The 17,232-nt window shown below is 34.9% G+C and overlaps 2 protein-coding genes, 1 long non-coding RNA gene and 1 other non-coding gene across 5 annotated transcripts; 3 read left to right on the plus strand and 1 right to left on the minus strand.

The window, feature by feature from the left end:
• Nucleotides 1-367: 367 nt before the first annotated feature.
• On the minus strand, nucleotides 368-3,741 carry LOC116736263 (uncharacterized). The gene is made up of 2 exons (XR_004342511.1): nucleotides 3,588-3,741; nucleotides 368-2,076 (listed from the first exon to the last, which is right to left on the minus strand). It is a non-coding gene; the product is annotated as an uncharacterized LOC116736263 (long non-coding RNA).
• A 364-nt stretch (nucleotides 3,742-4,105) lies between these two features.
• Nucleotides 4,106-4,177, plus strand: trnat-cgu (transfer RNA threonine (anticodon CGU)). Its single transcript has one exon. It is a non-coding gene; the product is annotated as a tRNA-Thr (tRNA).
• Nucleotides 4,178-5,323: 1,146 nt separating this feature from the next.
• On the plus strand, nucleotides 5,324-7,257 carry LOC116735008 (pentraxin fusion protein-like). The gene is made up of 4 exons (XM_032586587.1): nucleotides 5,324-5,441; nucleotides 5,510-5,576; nucleotides 5,674-5,881; nucleotides 6,778-7,257. Exons 2-4 carry the CDS (start codon nucleotides 5,525-5,527, stop codon nucleotides 7,184-7,186), a joined length of 669 nt encoding a protein of 222 aa, XP_032442478.1. The 5' UTR covers nucleotides 5,324-5,441; nucleotides 5,510-5,524; the 3' UTR covers nucleotides 7,187-7,257.
• A 992-nt stretch (nucleotides 7,258-8,249) lies between these two features.
• Nucleotides 8,250-16,302, plus strand: tsen54 (TSEN54 tRNA splicing endonuclease subunit). 2 transcript variants are annotated; one of them, XM_032588249.1, is made up of 12 exons: nucleotides 8,250-8,366; nucleotides 9,707-9,865; nucleotides 9,971-10,034; nucleotides 10,789-10,872; nucleotides 10,950-11,048; nucleotides 11,121-11,173; nucleotides 12,056-12,163; nucleotides 12,839-13,244; nucleotides 13,318-13,453; nucleotides 13,525-13,585; nucleotides 14,791-14,904; nucleotides 15,819-16,302. In XM_032588249.1, exons 1-12 carry the CDS (start codon nucleotides 8,311-8,313, stop codon nucleotides 15,967-15,969), a joined length of 1,491 nt encoding a protein of 496 aa, XP_032444140.1. In that variant the 5' UTR covers nucleotides 8,250-8,310; the 3' UTR covers nucleotides 15,970-16,302. The 2 variants fall into 2 exon arrangements, with proteins under 2 accessions (XP_032444140.1, XP_032444141.1); XM_032588250.1 differs by having other exon boundaries at nucleotides 8,281-8,398.
• The last annotated feature ends 930 nt before the right edge of the window (nucleotides 16,303-17,232 follow it).

A 17,232-nucleotide genomic window follows, 5' to 3' on the forward strand; every position in this document is an offset into this window, starting at 1 on the left:
CTAATAATAATTGGGTGTTTTAAATATAAATATAATAACAAATGCTTGTTTTAGTTGGATCTTTTCATATAATAACTTGATTTTACATGAATAACACTAAAAATGCTAGTGATATTTAGATCCATAGAAAATGCATCTATTATCTTTTCTGAAAAATTTTAGTTTTTAAAATTATTATTTTAAACCCTAAAAACAATCAAATTTTGGGTTTGTGGTATAAAAAGTTGACTAATTTTTAGAAAATTATATAAAAATAGGCTCATACATAAATCCCTATGTAATACAAAAAGTGCAATAAGCACAAAAACAACAAATATTTTATCAAATAATTACACTAAAAATAAATAGTAATCAAAAAAGTCAGAGGCTGAATTAAAATGACATTTATTAGTCACATTTCCTTTGATATCATGACTACAGTTGTTTTCACTCAAACATGTTGGAGTGAACAGTGATAGTAAACATGGGGACTGACCTGTTACAGCAGGTAAAACCTAATTTAATTAAATAAGACATGTTTTAAACACATGGCACAAACAGGGCAAGCAATGGGAAACTGCAGAACACGTGTATAAAACCTTAGAAACCTCTAAACACACAAAAAATAAATAGACACAAAAAAGCAAGATTACGTTTGTCAGAGCATTTTGGTTCAGAGTTTATAGGTAATCATTAAGAATAATAAACACGATATCAGTTCTGGGTTAACTGGATCCAGTGCCTGAGATGGAGGAACTGAAATAAAAGCCACTTCTGACAGTGACGTGCGGTGAGCATCATAACTGGTGAGACACCAACTCATTTTGTACAAATCCAAAATAGAAGCTTATTTTTCAGATTTGACCTTTAATAAAGTTTTTAATTGTGTTTTAATCAATTCCATACTATTCAACAATATAATAGCAAGAAAACAAACTATTTAATATAAGGTCACATTTATTTTTTTAATTTTGAATGTTTTCTTTGGCTAACTTCTTCCTTTTCTGATTAAAATTGAAATTTTTGTATGATCTTACCTTTTTATTTTTCTGACAGCCGTTAAAGGTTCTATTCTGACTGTATTTTTAGTTTTCTGACCGTTTTCAATCTTTTCAATGAGCAGAAGAAAACCTGTTGCTCAACACTGCCTCCTATTGGTGAGAAACGGTACTTCCTGTTTCACCCTGCGCACTTTTACTGCGCATTTACAGCCGATTAGAAAGACTAAATATGCCACTCACATTTATTAAACATATTATACAAACTGAGGAACGTCAACATATATAGAACATGTGTTATTTAATAAATATATTAGCGATGCTAAGAGAACAGTAATGGGCATGCGCCAACTGCTGTGTGCAACACAGCGCCCCCAGAGGTAAGGCACGGCACTACACTGCCTAACTTCTTTCTTGTATTTCAACAGGCAATGTGTAAATTCTGCGATTTTTACTATTAAAAAATTGCTGTTCTTGATATTACAAATAAAAAAACAAATCAATACAAGATATTTTTATTTTCTCTCATCATTATTAGCATCTATTTTACTTTTCAGGATTACAGGAGAGTACTCCCCTGACAGCATGCGGCTGATCAAGAGGTGGCTATGATTCTTTTGTTTGAAATAAATATGTTAGCTGAGTTTTAAAACATGAATGAATGAATAAATTAACATTTCAAAGATCTTCAAGCTTGTCAAACGGATAAAGTGCCACGCTTCCTTCAAGAACCAGTCATGGTTTCTTCGTGTTAGAGCAGCAGACAGACCGAGATTAAAAATTAAAACACCGAGACTCAGTGGACTGGACCATCAGTCAAACTTCCAGCAGGAACAGTCTGACCGTCATGCAGGAGGTGTTTAGTGTTTTCTCAGTAGTATATAGGCCATGAGCAGGACAAGGCCCGCCGACAGGCCTGCTATCACAAACTGGTGGATGGAGAGGACGTGCTCCAGCGTGTGGATCCGCTCCTCCATGGCGCTGGTGTGGAAGTAGTCGTAGATGCCGGCGGTGATGCTCCACAGCGCCCACACGGCGTCCACCACCAGCGGCATGGTGGGCGAGGCTCAGCCGCAGGCCGCAGTGGCTCCGTCAGAGCCTGGAAGGAACGCAACGATTCAGCTGGAGCTACGCGAAAAAGCTGATAAAACATATATTCCATGAGTACGACTTAAAATTCAGTTCACACTGATCAGTTCCTCCAGGAATCCATGACTGATTTTGGAATTTTTTGCAATCAAAAATCACAGATTTTCTGGGACTACTTTAGAAATATTTACGGGAAATTTTGCAATATTTGAGTTCAAATAAGACGTCATATTAGGCAATTGCAGATAGAAACAAAAAGAGGAGTAAATTTCCACCACACAACTCAGAAATTTTTAGATCAAAGTAAAAAATATTCTAGATAAACAACATTGAAATTTCTGAGTTTAAAAAGTCGACAATTTTCTAGAAAACCCATAAATTTTTAGATTAATCTCAAAAATATTCTAGAAAACAACTTTGTAATTTCTGAACCCCCAAAGTCAACCATTTACTTAAAAAAAAACTGGAATTTGTTTAGAAACGTAGAAAATGTCCAAAAGTAAAAGTTTAGACTTTTGAAACTTTTTCTGGAAATTTTTTATTTTAATCTCAAAATTTCAGATTTATCTTCAACTTTTGGAGCTTATAAGATTTTCTTGTTTTTTATTTCAGAAAACATCTGAGATTAATCTAACATTTTCTGAGTTTTTTTTTTTTTTTTTAGCAATCTTTCGACTTTTGGAGCTCAGAAATGTCCTTGTTTTTTCAAGAAGAAAAAAAAGAATAAGTTTTATACATTAAAGTCGAAAATTTCAGATTTTTTTTCAAGCTAATTTCTGACTTTTCAAACACAGAAATTGCATGACAATAAATGTGACCCTTTATGACTCGCCACATCGACCGCAGACTACATTAAATCAGGCTGAGGGACGAGTAGAAGTAAGAAGTACTGCCATCTGCAGATGGGAGTTAGCATCATTTTAACCCAGTTTTCGACAATTGTTGCGGAAATTTTGCAACACACACACACACAACTGTCAATTATATATTGACGCAAAACATCTGGGAATCTGTGGAATTTTCGCGTGAAATGTTTTAAACCAGAAAACCAAGAAATTACACCTTAGAAGAACCATATTCTGATCTCTCTCCTCCAAAGAGAAATAAACGCAGAAGGACAACCATGCATTGGTTGGGGCATACTCTATGAGTATGTTATTAGAAATCATGCATAGAAATGAACATACTCATATAAATGAACATACTCATATAAATGAACATACTCGTCACAAGCCTGGCATTTCTGTTTAAAACGTAATTTCTACCTTGATTATATGTAGTATTCTACATTTCTGAGACTGAATTTAGAGTTTACTTTGTATTGTTAAGAAAGTAAGGTTGAAAGATTTCACTTTGTGTATAATGAATCTGTGTTTCTTTCAGAAATAATTAACAAAAAATATTGAACTTTTTCACGATGCTGTCATTTCTGGAGCTGCATTGTACCTGTGCTAATTAGCCACATGCTTGCTAGCAAACGCCTCTGCTACCTAAAACAAACGTTTAAGCTTTATTACTTACAGAACGGGTAGGTCATAAATATCATGAAGACCATAAATATCCATCCACGCAAACGTGCTTCCCCGAGCATTACATTCTCAGATTACAGCAGCAGAAATGTTGAAATCCAATCTGTTGTGAACTATCAACTTCCGGGTGTGCTCCACTGTCAACATTCCCCTTCCCTACAAGATGTCTATTGCAAAAGTTTACATTTTAAGGATTTCACCTTGTAGTCCAGAATAAAATCCATAAATTGACATCTAGAATATCTCAAAGTTAGTAATGGCATTTGTGGAAAAATTCGGCACTGATTATGGAATTTAGAAGAGGATGGTTTTGATTTTATTACTTTAAAGAGAGTTAAACCGGCCGGTGCGCATCATGAGTCGGTCTGCGGCTTTGATTGTGGACTAACTGCATGTGCAGCTGTCTAGGTGTAAATCTTCAAGGAATAATACCGAAGAATCTGGAAGAGAACGATTGCTATGGCACTTTATGCCATTAAATGAGATCGTAACGTCCGAGAATTCTGGGTAGGCGCGGTGGCCAAGTGGTAAGGCGTCGGTCTCGTAAACCGAAGATCGCGGGTTCGAACCCCGTCCGTGCCTAGCTAATCCGGCTGATAACCAGGATGGGTTTTTTTTACCTACAAATTAACCGTCTTTGTTACTTTATCTTCTCATTTATATAAGTTTTGAACCTATTTTTTCCCTAGACGAGCACAAAATGACAATACAGAGGAAAAGTTTTTTTTAACAGGAACTGATTGATGATTTGAGAATACAGAGGAGATACTTAAAAACAGAAGAACTGAGATACGAGTCCTTTATGCAAATGAAAAACAAAAAGTTAATAACAAAAGAGAAAATAATGTAGTAGAAAAGGAAAAGTGGCCAGTTTGTCACTCCATTAGTCTCTAAGTCTAAAGCAGATTAACTACAGACATAACTGAACAGAACTGTCAGAATGGCCTGAAACCTGCGCAAAGTTTTATAAAATGGCAGCCATTTCAGACATTAAAGTCAAGTTGTTAAAAATTATTCAGAAATTGAAAAAACTTAGAAACCAGTCTGGAGCCGAAACCAAAATATGCCAATTCGGTTCAGCCATTTCTTTAAACCCATATTTCAGTTAAATTAAACTTTAACTGAATTTTCATCCCTGCTCTATTGTAGAAAGTTCAAATTCCAGGTTTGAAACTGACAAAAAAAAGCAACTGAAAAATGATTTTAAAACAGTTTGAAACTGAAAATAAAGTTTTGAAACCAAAAAATGTTATAAAACTGAAAAGAAGAGGTGAATCTGAAAAAATATTCAAAGCTACTTTTCAAAAAATTCCAAATGAAAAACAAGATTTGAAACTGAATAATTATTTTGAAAATGAAATAAAAGTTTGAAACGGAAAAAAGAACTTAAATCTCAAAAGTAGTTTTTCCACATCTTTTTTGGTTTTTACATTTTTTTTTCAGTTTCAAAGTATCTTTCAGTTTATATATATATATATATATATATGTGTATATATATACGTATATATATATATATATACATATATATATATATGTATATATATATATATACATATATATATATATATATATATATATATACGATTTGATCTTGGCCCTGTTGCATAAGACTGACTTATGCAACAGGGCCAAGCTCAAATCGTGGCCATAAGGTGCCACGCGGCCATAAGGTGCCGGCGGACAGACAAAGGTTGTGTAGGTGGTTTCAAAACAAATATTTTCTCTGGACCTGGAATTTGAACTATCTGTGATGAAATAGGTAGGATGTAGGGATGAAGTGAAAATATAAAGCATTTCGTTTTCACGAGAATTTCAGCAGTCTGTCTTTGTCTTCATTCAACTGCAGGTAAGGTTTTAGTCTGAATGTAGGACATATTTACTCCATCAGGTCACTGAGAATTATTTCTTTCACAGGTTTACTCTCTGAAAATGAGGCTGTCATTTGTTCTCGTTCTTTTTTCTATCTCTGCTGCATTCAGTGGTAAGTTTAACATCTCCATCAATATTTTTTTTCCTCAAAAATAAGAACTAAAAACTGAATGGATGGATTTCTGTTTGAACTTTTCTTTCTCTCTCAGGGAGTGAGGCCATTCGAAGCCTGGTCTTCCCCAGTGAAACCAGTACCAGCTACGTAGAGATGATCGCTACAAAGCCGCTCAAGCTGACAGCGTTCACGCTGTGCATGCGTGTGGCTACCGAGCTCAGCGGCGAGAGAGAAATCCTCCTGTTTGCGTATCGGACCAACGACATTGATGAGCTGAATGTGTGGCGGGAGCTGGATGGAAGGTGAAACCCTCAATTTTGTGTTTATTTGGCAAAATAAACACAATAATAAATACATTCATTTATTCAATGAATGGCAGAAATTCAAGAGTTCATTTTTCAAAGTGATATTTTCACATTATTTTTTACATACATTTATAAACATCAAAGTTCAAAACTAAGTATTTAATGCATGAGTTTGCAAACTAAATATTTAGCTTTCAAATTAAATATTTAGTCAGAAAGATAAATATTTACTTTGGGAAATAAATTATTACTTTGGAACTAACTAGTTATCAAAATAAATATTTGAATTGGAAACAACTAGTTAGCTTGAAAACTAAATATTTTGCCCAGATTTAAACATTTAGTTTGGTACTTTAGTTTTAGTTTGTATACAAAATGCTAGTTTGTAAGCTAACTAAATATTTAGCTTCTTAACTGAATATTTTTATTTGAAAGCTAAATATTTAATTTTCAAACTAAATGATTGGTTCCAAATTAAATATAGTTAGGAAGCTGAATATTTATTTTGCTAACTAAATATTTAGTTTCACACCTATCTAATTTCTAAACTAAATATTTAGCGTCCTAACTAAATACTTAATTTGAAAGCTAAATATGTAATTTATGAACCTTAGCTGTGTCACTCAACCTGTATTTGCTGTAAAGGTGCTAATGGTGGATAAACAGGAAAACCGTCATCGGAGGCTAAGCTAACTAGCTTGACCTTCACAGGCTAGCAGCTCCACATGAGATTACGATCGACATTTATAAATCCCGCCTCCGGGATCTGATTGGTTGTTTGATCTACATACGTTTCAGCAAATATATAAAAAAAAACCCAACATGTTTCATAAAAGTTACACGCTTTAGCTTTATCTTAGCTAAAATTAAAAACCCCACAACTTTCTGTTTAGATTGTCCTTCTACCTGAGTGGGGATGGAGTTCTGTTCCAAGTCCCGGACCTCGGCTACCTGCAGACTCACCTGTGCTTCACCTGGGACTCCAGCTCAGGCGCTGCGGCTGTCTTCATGAACGGCAGGAAGAGTCAGACCAAAATCTACCGGAAGGGTCACACCATCCGCCCCGGAGGCAGAGTCATCCTCGGCCAGGATCCTGACAGTTTTCTGGGCGAATTTGATGCAAAGCAGAGTTTTGTGGGAGAGATTTCTGATGTGACCGTGTGGGACTCCGTCCTGTCAGACCCTGCCATCCAAAGTCTGTTTAATGGGAGAAGGGTGGAAAAAGGAAATGTGTTTGACTGGGAAACTGTGGAGCTTATACCGTTTGGAGAGGTGGAGGTCATGAATGTTGATCTGATCTGATTTTGATTATTTCAAGATGCAGAAAATATTCAGTTTTCTTTCTTTGGGCAAATAAAATGTATCCTGCAATATTTTTGTTGTGATCATCATTTGTGCACAAATTGATAGAATACAATATTTTAAAACGTGTGTACAAAGTATATATAAATTTTACCAAACAATATGCAACAAATACAACTTAAAGAGAACTGAAAATGTCAATGATTTCTTTTAGTTGTTAAGTGAACTATAATATTTATTATTAAATGAATAAAATAAAAAGTAAAATAAAATTATATGAACCCATCACAGATCAAAGTTGCAAACATTTTACACTCTGAAAAAAGATGAACCCAGAAGCAGTGTCCTATGACTACACATAGTTATCTCCCAAAGCTGCAATTAAACAACATTGAGTTTTTTAGAGAATCCAATCAAAGGCTTTATTAGTTGCATAAGACAGAATACCCTAAAATGCTCGACTGTAGAGTGTTAAATGAATGGCAAGGTCCAAAAAGATCAAGAAAGACAAAACTGTCTTGCATAAACAAGAAAAAATCAAGTGCCTTGAATATTCATAAACATATAACTGAAATGATCATTATATCATGAGTTGATATAACTATCAACTTCACTGAGTTGAAAATACATACTGCAAGACTTGGTGGCACTCAAATTTAGTTTTTCTAGTAAGAGTTGGATTAAAAGACATGCAGCACTGCTAACCCAAGAGAAAATTCCACTTGAATTTGCTCATATCTGTATAAATAAAACCTAAATGCTTTGGGTATTCTGATTTGTGGAGCAATGAATAAAAACTACAACTTTTCAAGTCAATGGACCGCTAACATGGCTGGACTAAAACAATTTAAACTAAATTGATTAACAGTTTTATCATCTATAATCTCACACATATTCAATGTTTTTTTTAAATAAATGGTACATTAAAACATATAATTATTTAAAGATATTATACAGACAAAATCCAGAAGAAAATATAGTTTAAAAACCAGGAAAAGTTGTTTTTGTGTGTGATTTGACGCCCTCCTGTGGCCGTATTTCTAGCCATTTTTATTATGGAACGGGGCGGGCGTTAGGACCCGGAAGAGGAGCAGGAAGCAGTAGCGGCCGGCGGACAGACTGTCATGGCGGACCAAAACAAGCCAGAAAGCGCAGACAACTTCTTTAATGAAATATTAAGGTTTGATTCAGTTTAATTACAATAACTATAAGGTAATAAACAGGTTTAAAATATTAGTTTTGTCTTTTGGTGGGTGTTTGTCTCTGGTTTTAGGATTTCTAACTGCTTCTCGTCAACATGGTCTAAAGTTAATCACATTTCTTTGCAGTGAATCATAATCAAATGACTCATTTGATTATGAGTCATTTGAGAGTTATTGTTTTAAATAATAGGTGATGAACACATGCCAAAGAAGTCATATATCCAGTTAGGTGTACAAAGGTTTTATCTGTGTTTCTAAATTTTCTTAATGCACTTTGAAATTGTGTTTGTTTTATTTTATTTTTGTATAAATTTGGTTGTGTTGATTAATATTGTTAAGCTTTGCAGCACCCTTTGTTGATATCAGTTGAACATGTAATATTTTATAATATTTTCACTAGGTGTACATACTTAGTTCTCGACAATAAAACGATTATTTCAACATCTTAAAGGGAGAAAATGTTAATAATGAGGCTATGAAATTCAATAAGATAGCAAATTAGTTTTGCAAAGCTAGTTTAAAAAGCGTCATTTTGATCCCATAAAGTGTTGAACTTTTCAGCGTTTAATTGGAGAATTTTTGAGAATAAGTCAGATGTTTGTTTAATTATTTTAACTTGTGCTTTCAGTTTGTTTGAAACACATGTGATCTTAGAAACTGGACGATTAGTTTGAATAATTATAATTATCAAACTGCTCAATATTGTGATAATTTCTTTCACCCAGCTCTGCTGTATATTTACCACCTTTCCACATTTTTACTGAAGTACTCAATAAAAGTGAGACTTTATGGATAAAAACACAATGTATTGGGTTAAAAGATTAAGAAAACATTTCTTTGTATCCTGAAAACTAAAGTTGTTAGCTGCTTTTATTTTAAATAATTAAAAAATGTTTTAGAGAAGATCTGTTGTTTCCTGCACCTTAAATGTTCAAATAACTTATGTGCGGTAATACTGATTAATTAATAAAATTTGTTGTAAGGCTTAAATCAAATTAAAGTCTGGGAGTGATAGATCTTCACTTTATTTTTTTAAAATCAGTTTTACGACTAACTTTTAAAAAAGATTCTCTCTTGCACACATTCAAACTTGTGGTTAGAATTTAATCTCTTAATGATTAAATTGGTAGAAATCTACCAATGTGTTTAAAGTCAATGTGTTTTTATTAAATTTTAAATAGTTAGCAGGTAGTTATTGTGCTATAGAAATATCTGAGCCAGTCAGCTTTCTGGCACTCTGTAGCTTTTGGTGAATTTTGTCTGAAACAGGAAGTTGCTGTCGCTGAGTTTAGTTGTTCTGTTTGTAAATAACTTGCAGTCCATGTGAGCTGTTTGCGGCCCGCTCCAGGAGCCATAAGATCCCGGCCCGAGGCCAGAAGGATTTCTATCCGGATGACTCGGAGGAGCAAAAGCAGCGGCTGCAGCAGCGCCTGGATGAACACTGGAGTCTCATTTCAGAGGAGCGGGTTGAGAGGCTGTCAGTGAAATACCAGAATCCTCACTTTAAATCAGTGGCTTTTTATCATTTTTAGGTGGTGGAAAAGGTTTTAGCTCAGTTCTGTCTGTTTTTCTGTCTCTGCAGAGGAAACCTGGTGAAAGCCGTCTGGAGTCCCAGTGAGCGGATTGTGGAGCTTCAGACTCCTGCTGTGAGTTTTTTTAATTCATCCGTCTTTTGCTGTTTTATTTGCTGTTTATTTGTCTGAAAAGTAGTGCATGCTGGGAAAAAGATAGACTTTTGGAGCTCTGTACTAATTAGCTAAAAATATAACTTAAGAATGTTTGATTTGCAGAGTTTGTTATTCATTAAAACTCTTAACTAGCCAGAAATGTTTGCATTTGTCACATTTCTTTCTTAGAATATTATGCAGTCTAGACTAGTTTTATAATAATAATAATAATAATAATAATAATAATAATAATAATAGTAGTACTACTACTAATAATAATAATAATCTATAATAATAATAATAATAATTACAATTATTATTCCTTATTTCTATATATTTTTTTGTCTTTAGATTTACTTTGTTTTAAGCATTCTTCATTTTGTATTGTTTTATCTTTAATTATTACTCAAATTTTATTTTTGTTTTATTTACTTTTCTATTAATTTCCGGCACCTTTTGTTGCTTTTTAAAATATTATCAAATATATTTTTTTTATTGTTTTTTTTTGTCTGTATTGATGGAAACATAATTTTTTTTCTGAAAATGTAGTAAATTTTGGAATTATTGTTTTTTTTCTGTTGTTTTTTTCTGATATTTAAAGTTGAACAGTGGAGGGGGGAGCAAAAAATGTAAAAATCATTTCAGCTTTTGCTATAAATTGTTACTTTGTTATTTCTAGAAGCTAATAATACTTGTTTTTGTTTTTTTTGTATATATATATTTTCTTTTTCAGGGCAAGTTTTGGCAGACGATGGGTTTTTCTGCAGAAGGGAAGCAGTTCCTCCTCCCTGAAGAGGCGCTCTACCTGATGGAGTGTGTGAGTGTGTGAGATGCTGCTCAGGTTTGGCTCTAATGGCGCCTCTGGCTGATCGTATTTGTGTTTTATGGGCGCAGGGCAACCTGCAGGTGTTCCATCAGGACCTGCCGCTGTCCATCCAGGACGGCTACGAGGCGTTCCTGTCCTCAGACTCTGTGAGTCTGCAGCAGTATCAGGTGCAGTCATGACTCTGAACGCTGGAACATTCATGTCTGCGCTGATCTGATCGTTCTTCCTCTACAACGAAGGTGTTCGGTCATCTGAAGCGCCTCGGATATGTGGTGCACAGGTTTGATCCCAGGTAACAGAATCCGAAGGTGGAAACATTTCTGTTGTTTGTTTTAAACTGTAAAAAATGTTAAATCAGCACTTAAAATATCTAATTAGGATAAAACTGTATTGTTGACTTTAATGTATTTCTAATGGTTTTAAATCTTTAAAATACAAATAAATAATTTTCATAATCGATTAATCTGACAATCAATGAATCATATTCTATATATTTTTAATGTAACCACTTAATAGAAATATGTTAAAAGATGCAAATAAACAAATAATTCAGAAAATAAAGTGAATTATTTTATTGAATTAGAACCAGGTGAAGCTAAATCTGCCACTTAAAGAGTTTTGAGTAAAACATATTTTAATTTTTTTTTTAATCTTAAATGCAAAATGCGTACATATATTTTTGAGCAACTTTTGGTGTAATTACTACTCTGAACATGTTTATTCAGCAAATGACATCAACTAAATTAGTTGATGATTATTTCAATAATTGATTAATCATGTTAATCTGATTAATCGTTTCAGCCCTAAAGAAAATTTGTTTAAAGCAGAAAGGTTTTATCTTTCAGTCTTAAGCAAGTTAGTGATTAAAAAAAACCCATTTACAGCCATTTTAATGAATTTAATGAGGCCCAATAAGGACTTTATTTGTTGTAATCTTAAAAGTTAAATATATTTAGGCGGGAATTCAGTTTTAGTCTCAATGTAGTGGGTGTAATTTGCTGTAGATGATTAAAAATAATCATATTTATGGTAATTCAGAGGTACATTAATGTGTGCAGTGTGTGAAAGTGGAATTATTGTTTCTAAATTTCTGCTTTTAGTCTGATTGCTCTGTGAGTTTGTCTTTATGGGTTCTGCAGGCTGATTGTTTGGTTTTCTTTCTGCTTCCTTTCAGCTCCGAGCCGTCGCCCTACGCCCGGCAGCTGAACCTGCCTCGGTCCCGGGACTGCGGGGGGAGGCAGCTGAAGAGGAAACGCAGCCCCAGCCCGACGCCCACGTCCAGGTCAGACAGTTAGTAAAGTGATCAATGATTCTGATCATTTATTGGGGGTAAATTTGTCTCAGTATTATTCAGTCAAACAAAAACTAATCTCAATAAAATAAATTAATTGTGGTCAAAACTTTTGGAATTGTAATGACAAATTTTTCTGTAATGGAATATTTTATTTAGGAAAAAAATGTTTTGTCTAAAAAAACAATTTTTATTCAAATACATTTTTTCTCATGAAGAGAAAATGTTAATTACAAAACATAAATTTTTATTTGCTCATGTCAGAAAAGTCCGTATCCTCTAGCTAACGATTAATCAATAACTAAAATAATCATAAAAAAGAAACAAATCAAAGATAATAATTTATACATATTAATATTAATATTATCATATTAATAAATAACAAATATAATTGTGAAAAAAATCATTAAATCATTAAAATATCTGATTAATCAACAACAAATCAATAACTGTTAAAGAAATGAAAAATAAATAATAAAAAATCACAGAAAGGTTCATTAGATTAGGCGATAACTAAAATAATTAAAAAAATAAGAGAACAAATTGATTAATTGATATATAAAATAATCATTAGCTGTAACCTCACTTGAAGAAGTTGATTAATTTAGCAGTTTAAATTGCAACATTTTAAATGTTTTTAAATGTTTGTTCTTTCTGTCGTCTCAGTAAAACAGCAGCAGCGTCTCAGGCTGAGGAAATGGAGGAGGAAGATAAACTACCTGAGTCCCACCTGGTGGCCTCAGCGGCGCCTCAGACTTCCTCCTCCGGCGCAGCAGGTGAAGTTCAGGCCCGGACCTGGTGGCCGGCGGAGGTTCCCGAGCGGCAGGCGGGTCAAAGGTCAGCCCCCGGTTCTCAGCGCTGGGACTTCAGCTCCATCTGTTTCCCTGACCTGGGCTCCGCTGGCCGCCTGGCCCCTCTGGACGCCTCGCTGCTTCCCGGCGGCGTGACGCCTGGCGTGTGCGACATCGCCCCCTGGATGCGGAGGATAAACCTGCGGAAAGTGAAAATGTCTCCGAAGGAGGAGGAGAGGGAGAGACGGCAGCGGCGGCGGGATGTGAACAAAGACAAAGAGGTGAAATCATCCAGATGAAGGAATAAAATGTGAATGTTTCCAGTTTCTGTGGGTGTAATTCTCAGGCCTTCAGGTCCAGAGGTGCAGAAACTGGGCGGAGTACCACAAGCTGCTGGAGCGGCGGCAGGCGAAGCGGCAAGGCCGACCCGCTCACTTATGGAGCGGGGAAGTTCAGCCTCTACACGACCCGACTCGGCCCATCTCCACCGGTGAGTTCAGGCCGGATCCGAGGATTTTCTCCTCCCGGTTACAAGCTGAGATTATCTCTGTTTTATTTCAGCTGAACTTCTGGAGAAAATCAGCGTGATTAAATCAACTGACCTGCTGGAGGGAGCAGCCAGGTACCAAGAAAATAGGACTTCAAAAGACGTGATTTATTTTTTATATCGTTTCAAACCGTTTGACAGCTTTTATGAAGAGAGGAGCCATGTTGGGAGGTTGGAAGAGCAGAAGTTTCTAAAGAGACAGAGACTCAATTTCAAGGCGTTAAATTAGGAAGTAAAACTTCTTTTAAGTCATATTTGATTCATATAGCATTTTTATAACAACTGAAGGAAACAGTTACTTGATTATGCTAGAAATTTCCCCTTTAAGATGCTGCAGAGGAGTCGTGCACTGCAAAAACACAAAATCTTTGGTTTAGTTCCAAGTGCAAATATCTTAATGTCTTAATGAAATGAAAGGAGATAAAAATAGGAACTTGTTTAAAGTCAGTAATTCCCTAATACTGATTAAAAATTTATTTCCCTAGTGGAACTAGTACTAGTACTATTAACTCTATATTTTTTCTAAGTTTTACTTTTTTATCCATTATTGGTTAATTTCTTAAAAACAAATTACATTAAAAATGTAAAATCATTTTGTCTGTTATCTGTAAAGGTCTTTAGGTCATTCTCCTTTTCTTTAATTTACGTTCATGTGCTTTTTCAATTAGTGGACTTTAAAAAAATAATTTTTACTAGAAATAATAAAACGAATGTAGGAAAATTTATGCCCAAGTTATTTTATTTTTATTGATTGCTGTATTTGTGCGAAAATAACATCAGATATTTTTATAAATACAAATCTTAGCCCATTTATCCCACATATAAAGACCTAGTTTTATTTAAATTTAACGTTTGACCATGAAACTATATTTTAAAAAATTTTTTTAATTGCTAAAGCTAAGCTCCAAACAATATATGTGTAACTATAATTTAGACTTATAGAAATATCAATTGAAAATAATTCCTAGGGTTTGGAATTAAGGATTAGCTGTTAAATCAGCAGCAGTGCTGTGTGTTTCACCCACATTATTATACTTTATAATAACAAACATGACCTTCCTGTTAAACGCAATTAGCCGCCATCAGCTCCGAATCACTTCTAAAAGGAGACGATAAATCAGATGCGAGCCCGTCCCGCCGCTCTCACAGTTTACGATCTTTAATTTCCAGAGCCATAAAGATCCGGCTGCAGTGTTTTGTCACCGTGTTTTCCGGTGAACGCCAGTGGTGATGAATTGTTGCATCACTCACGAGAAATGGATGTCCCTTTGTCTGCTCAGGTTAAAAGGTTTGGAGGAATGGAGGATTTGTTTCAATGTTTACCAGCCGGATTCGGTGGCTGACTTCAAAAAGAGCAACCCGGGCAAGCCGTACGCCCGCATGTGCGTCTGCAGGTAAGCAGCGGCGGCCTGAGTCATCGTTTACTCAGGATCCACTTGCAATGAAACAATCAACACGATTTTTATCACATCCATTGTTGTGGTTCTGGTGAAAACAGTCAATTAAATCAGGTGTCCAAAGTGTGACCTCATAAATGGAGCTGATGAAGACAGAGACTTTTTGTATTTCTCTTTGTGTGAGATTTTCAAATTTATATCATAAGTAGAAAATTTCAGGTACATAACAAGTTTTCTTTTAATAGACAGGTTTGTTAAGTTTTTTGCTTTCATTTTAATGGCTGAGTAATCTCCAGCAACGTTTTACTCAAAACAGACTTTTCACACTCTGCAGCCTTTGTTACATTTTCAGCTGCTGCTGTCCAAACGATCCAAACTAATTGAAAAATCTGTTCCCCTCCTCGTCTGTGGGGGCGCTGCGCCAAAAACTACTGTAGGAAACGAAATGGAAACTTTTGAAGAAGAACTCAACTTCCTTTTTCACAAAATGTAGACAAAATGGAGTGGTGTCAGATTTTAGCGGTTGGAGGATTTCTCTTTTGTCTTTGGCTAAAGACCACGAGCTGTTTCTCCTGCTAGCATGTTTGTTTTCAATGTGTTTACCCAGAATGCCCTGCGCTGTAGTTCACTTTCTGCTATTTGGGTCTTTCATTAAAGCAGCACTATAATTTGTTGCTGAGCATGTAAAAAGAAAATAATTCCCAATAAAATTATTTTACATTTGAAAAATAAATAATCGTGCTTTTAGCTTGGTAATTTTGACCCTCGGTGTAGAATGGTTCGACTCCACTGAATTCAATCTTTTTGTTCAAAAAATGTTAAAGAAAATGTTCAGTATTGTCTGTTTTTGTCTTTCCAGTTGCTGATTAACTTCCTAAATGTTGCAGATTGTGTTTCTTCCTCTGTTCCAGTTTTGACGGTCCTGTTCCTGATCTGCGAGTCATCAAGCAGCTTTCGTTTCAGAGTGGCGACGTTCCCGTCGTTTACGCCGCCGTGGATCACGGAGACATTTCCTTCTACACCTTCAAGGACTTCCAGCTGCCCAGGGACGTCTACCCCTGAGATTCATCCATCCGGGAGTTTTTAAACCTTTATGAGCTACATATGGAGAAATACAGACTTTTTCAAGTTTTCAAATGAAACAATAAAATTTTTTCCCACTTGTACCAAGAACCCTGTAAGGAATGCAAATGTTTACCTTGTTTTTCTTTAGTTTTTTGCCAACAGACGATTTATATCATGAGAATTACCTGTTTTATATTATTAAATCATTGTTTACCTGTAGTAATCAAGTAAATCTCAGTCTGTAATTAATTAATTTCAAAATAAGCAACATTTTCAATTTAACATTTTTGCTGCTAGATTGTTGAATAAACAGACATGTGAGCTCGACAACAGAGATATGTAATGATTTTAATGTGTTATTTTGGTTAATCGACCATCAGTAAGCCCTGATCATTCATGGAGCTTCTTTAAAAATGTGGACGGGACGCCGACATAGCTAACGCTAATGCTAACATGTTTAACATTGAGATGCTATTTTAGTCTTTAATAGCTTCGCTGATCAGCTAAATCCTTCTGGTACAACATGAATGCAGAAATAGTCTTTTCAACGTCAAATCAGATTAGTTTAGCAGCAAAAATTAACCCCCAGTGGCCCAGAGAAGCGGTTTTGTCGACCATCGCTGCTGTACAGATTAGCGGGCGAACCAGAGGTTCCGGTTCGGGACTTTTGTATGCACCAAAAAAAAAAAAAAAAAAAAAAATTAATTACATTAAAATTTTTAACATGTTAAAATATATGTAGTATATTCATATATTTCAAAGTTAGCCACATTTTAATTCTCCAATATTAGTAATCGAATTAAAGCCTTAAATTTTCGATCCTCCGTTTTAGCAACGTCCGCACAACAAATGTCGAAGGGAACTACCATCGATTCTGGTTACCAAAAAATCAACAGTCAGGGTAAATTTGTGTCTCGGTGCTAAAACACCGATTTTCCGCAGCCACAGTGTGAGAGGAAGAAGAATTGTCTTAGTTTATGAAACTGTGTTCAAGCATTTTTAATAATTTTAGGAATTTTGAGGGAGAGGCAGCATTAGATCTGAATGTGTTTAACAGAAGTCAACAGCACCCTCTGACATTAAATCATCTCATACCAGAGGTATTATCTGTGCTGGTCAAATTCAAATTACACATTTATGATGTCCATCCTGTATGAACGCTTTTTAAAAAAACACTTTGTATTGCCTTGTTGCTGTAAATGTGCTATATAAATAAAATCCTTTACCTTTAAACAAAGTGAACAGATTTTCCCAAATTCT

This window comes from Xiphophorus hellerii, chromosome 16, assembly GCF_003331165.1.
Source record: "Xiphophorus hellerii strain 12219 chromosome 16, Xiphophorus_hellerii-4.1, whole genome shotgun sequence".
NCBI lineage: Eukaryota > Metazoa > Chordata > Actinopteri > Cyprinodontiformes > Poeciliidae > Xiphophorus > Xiphophorus hellerii.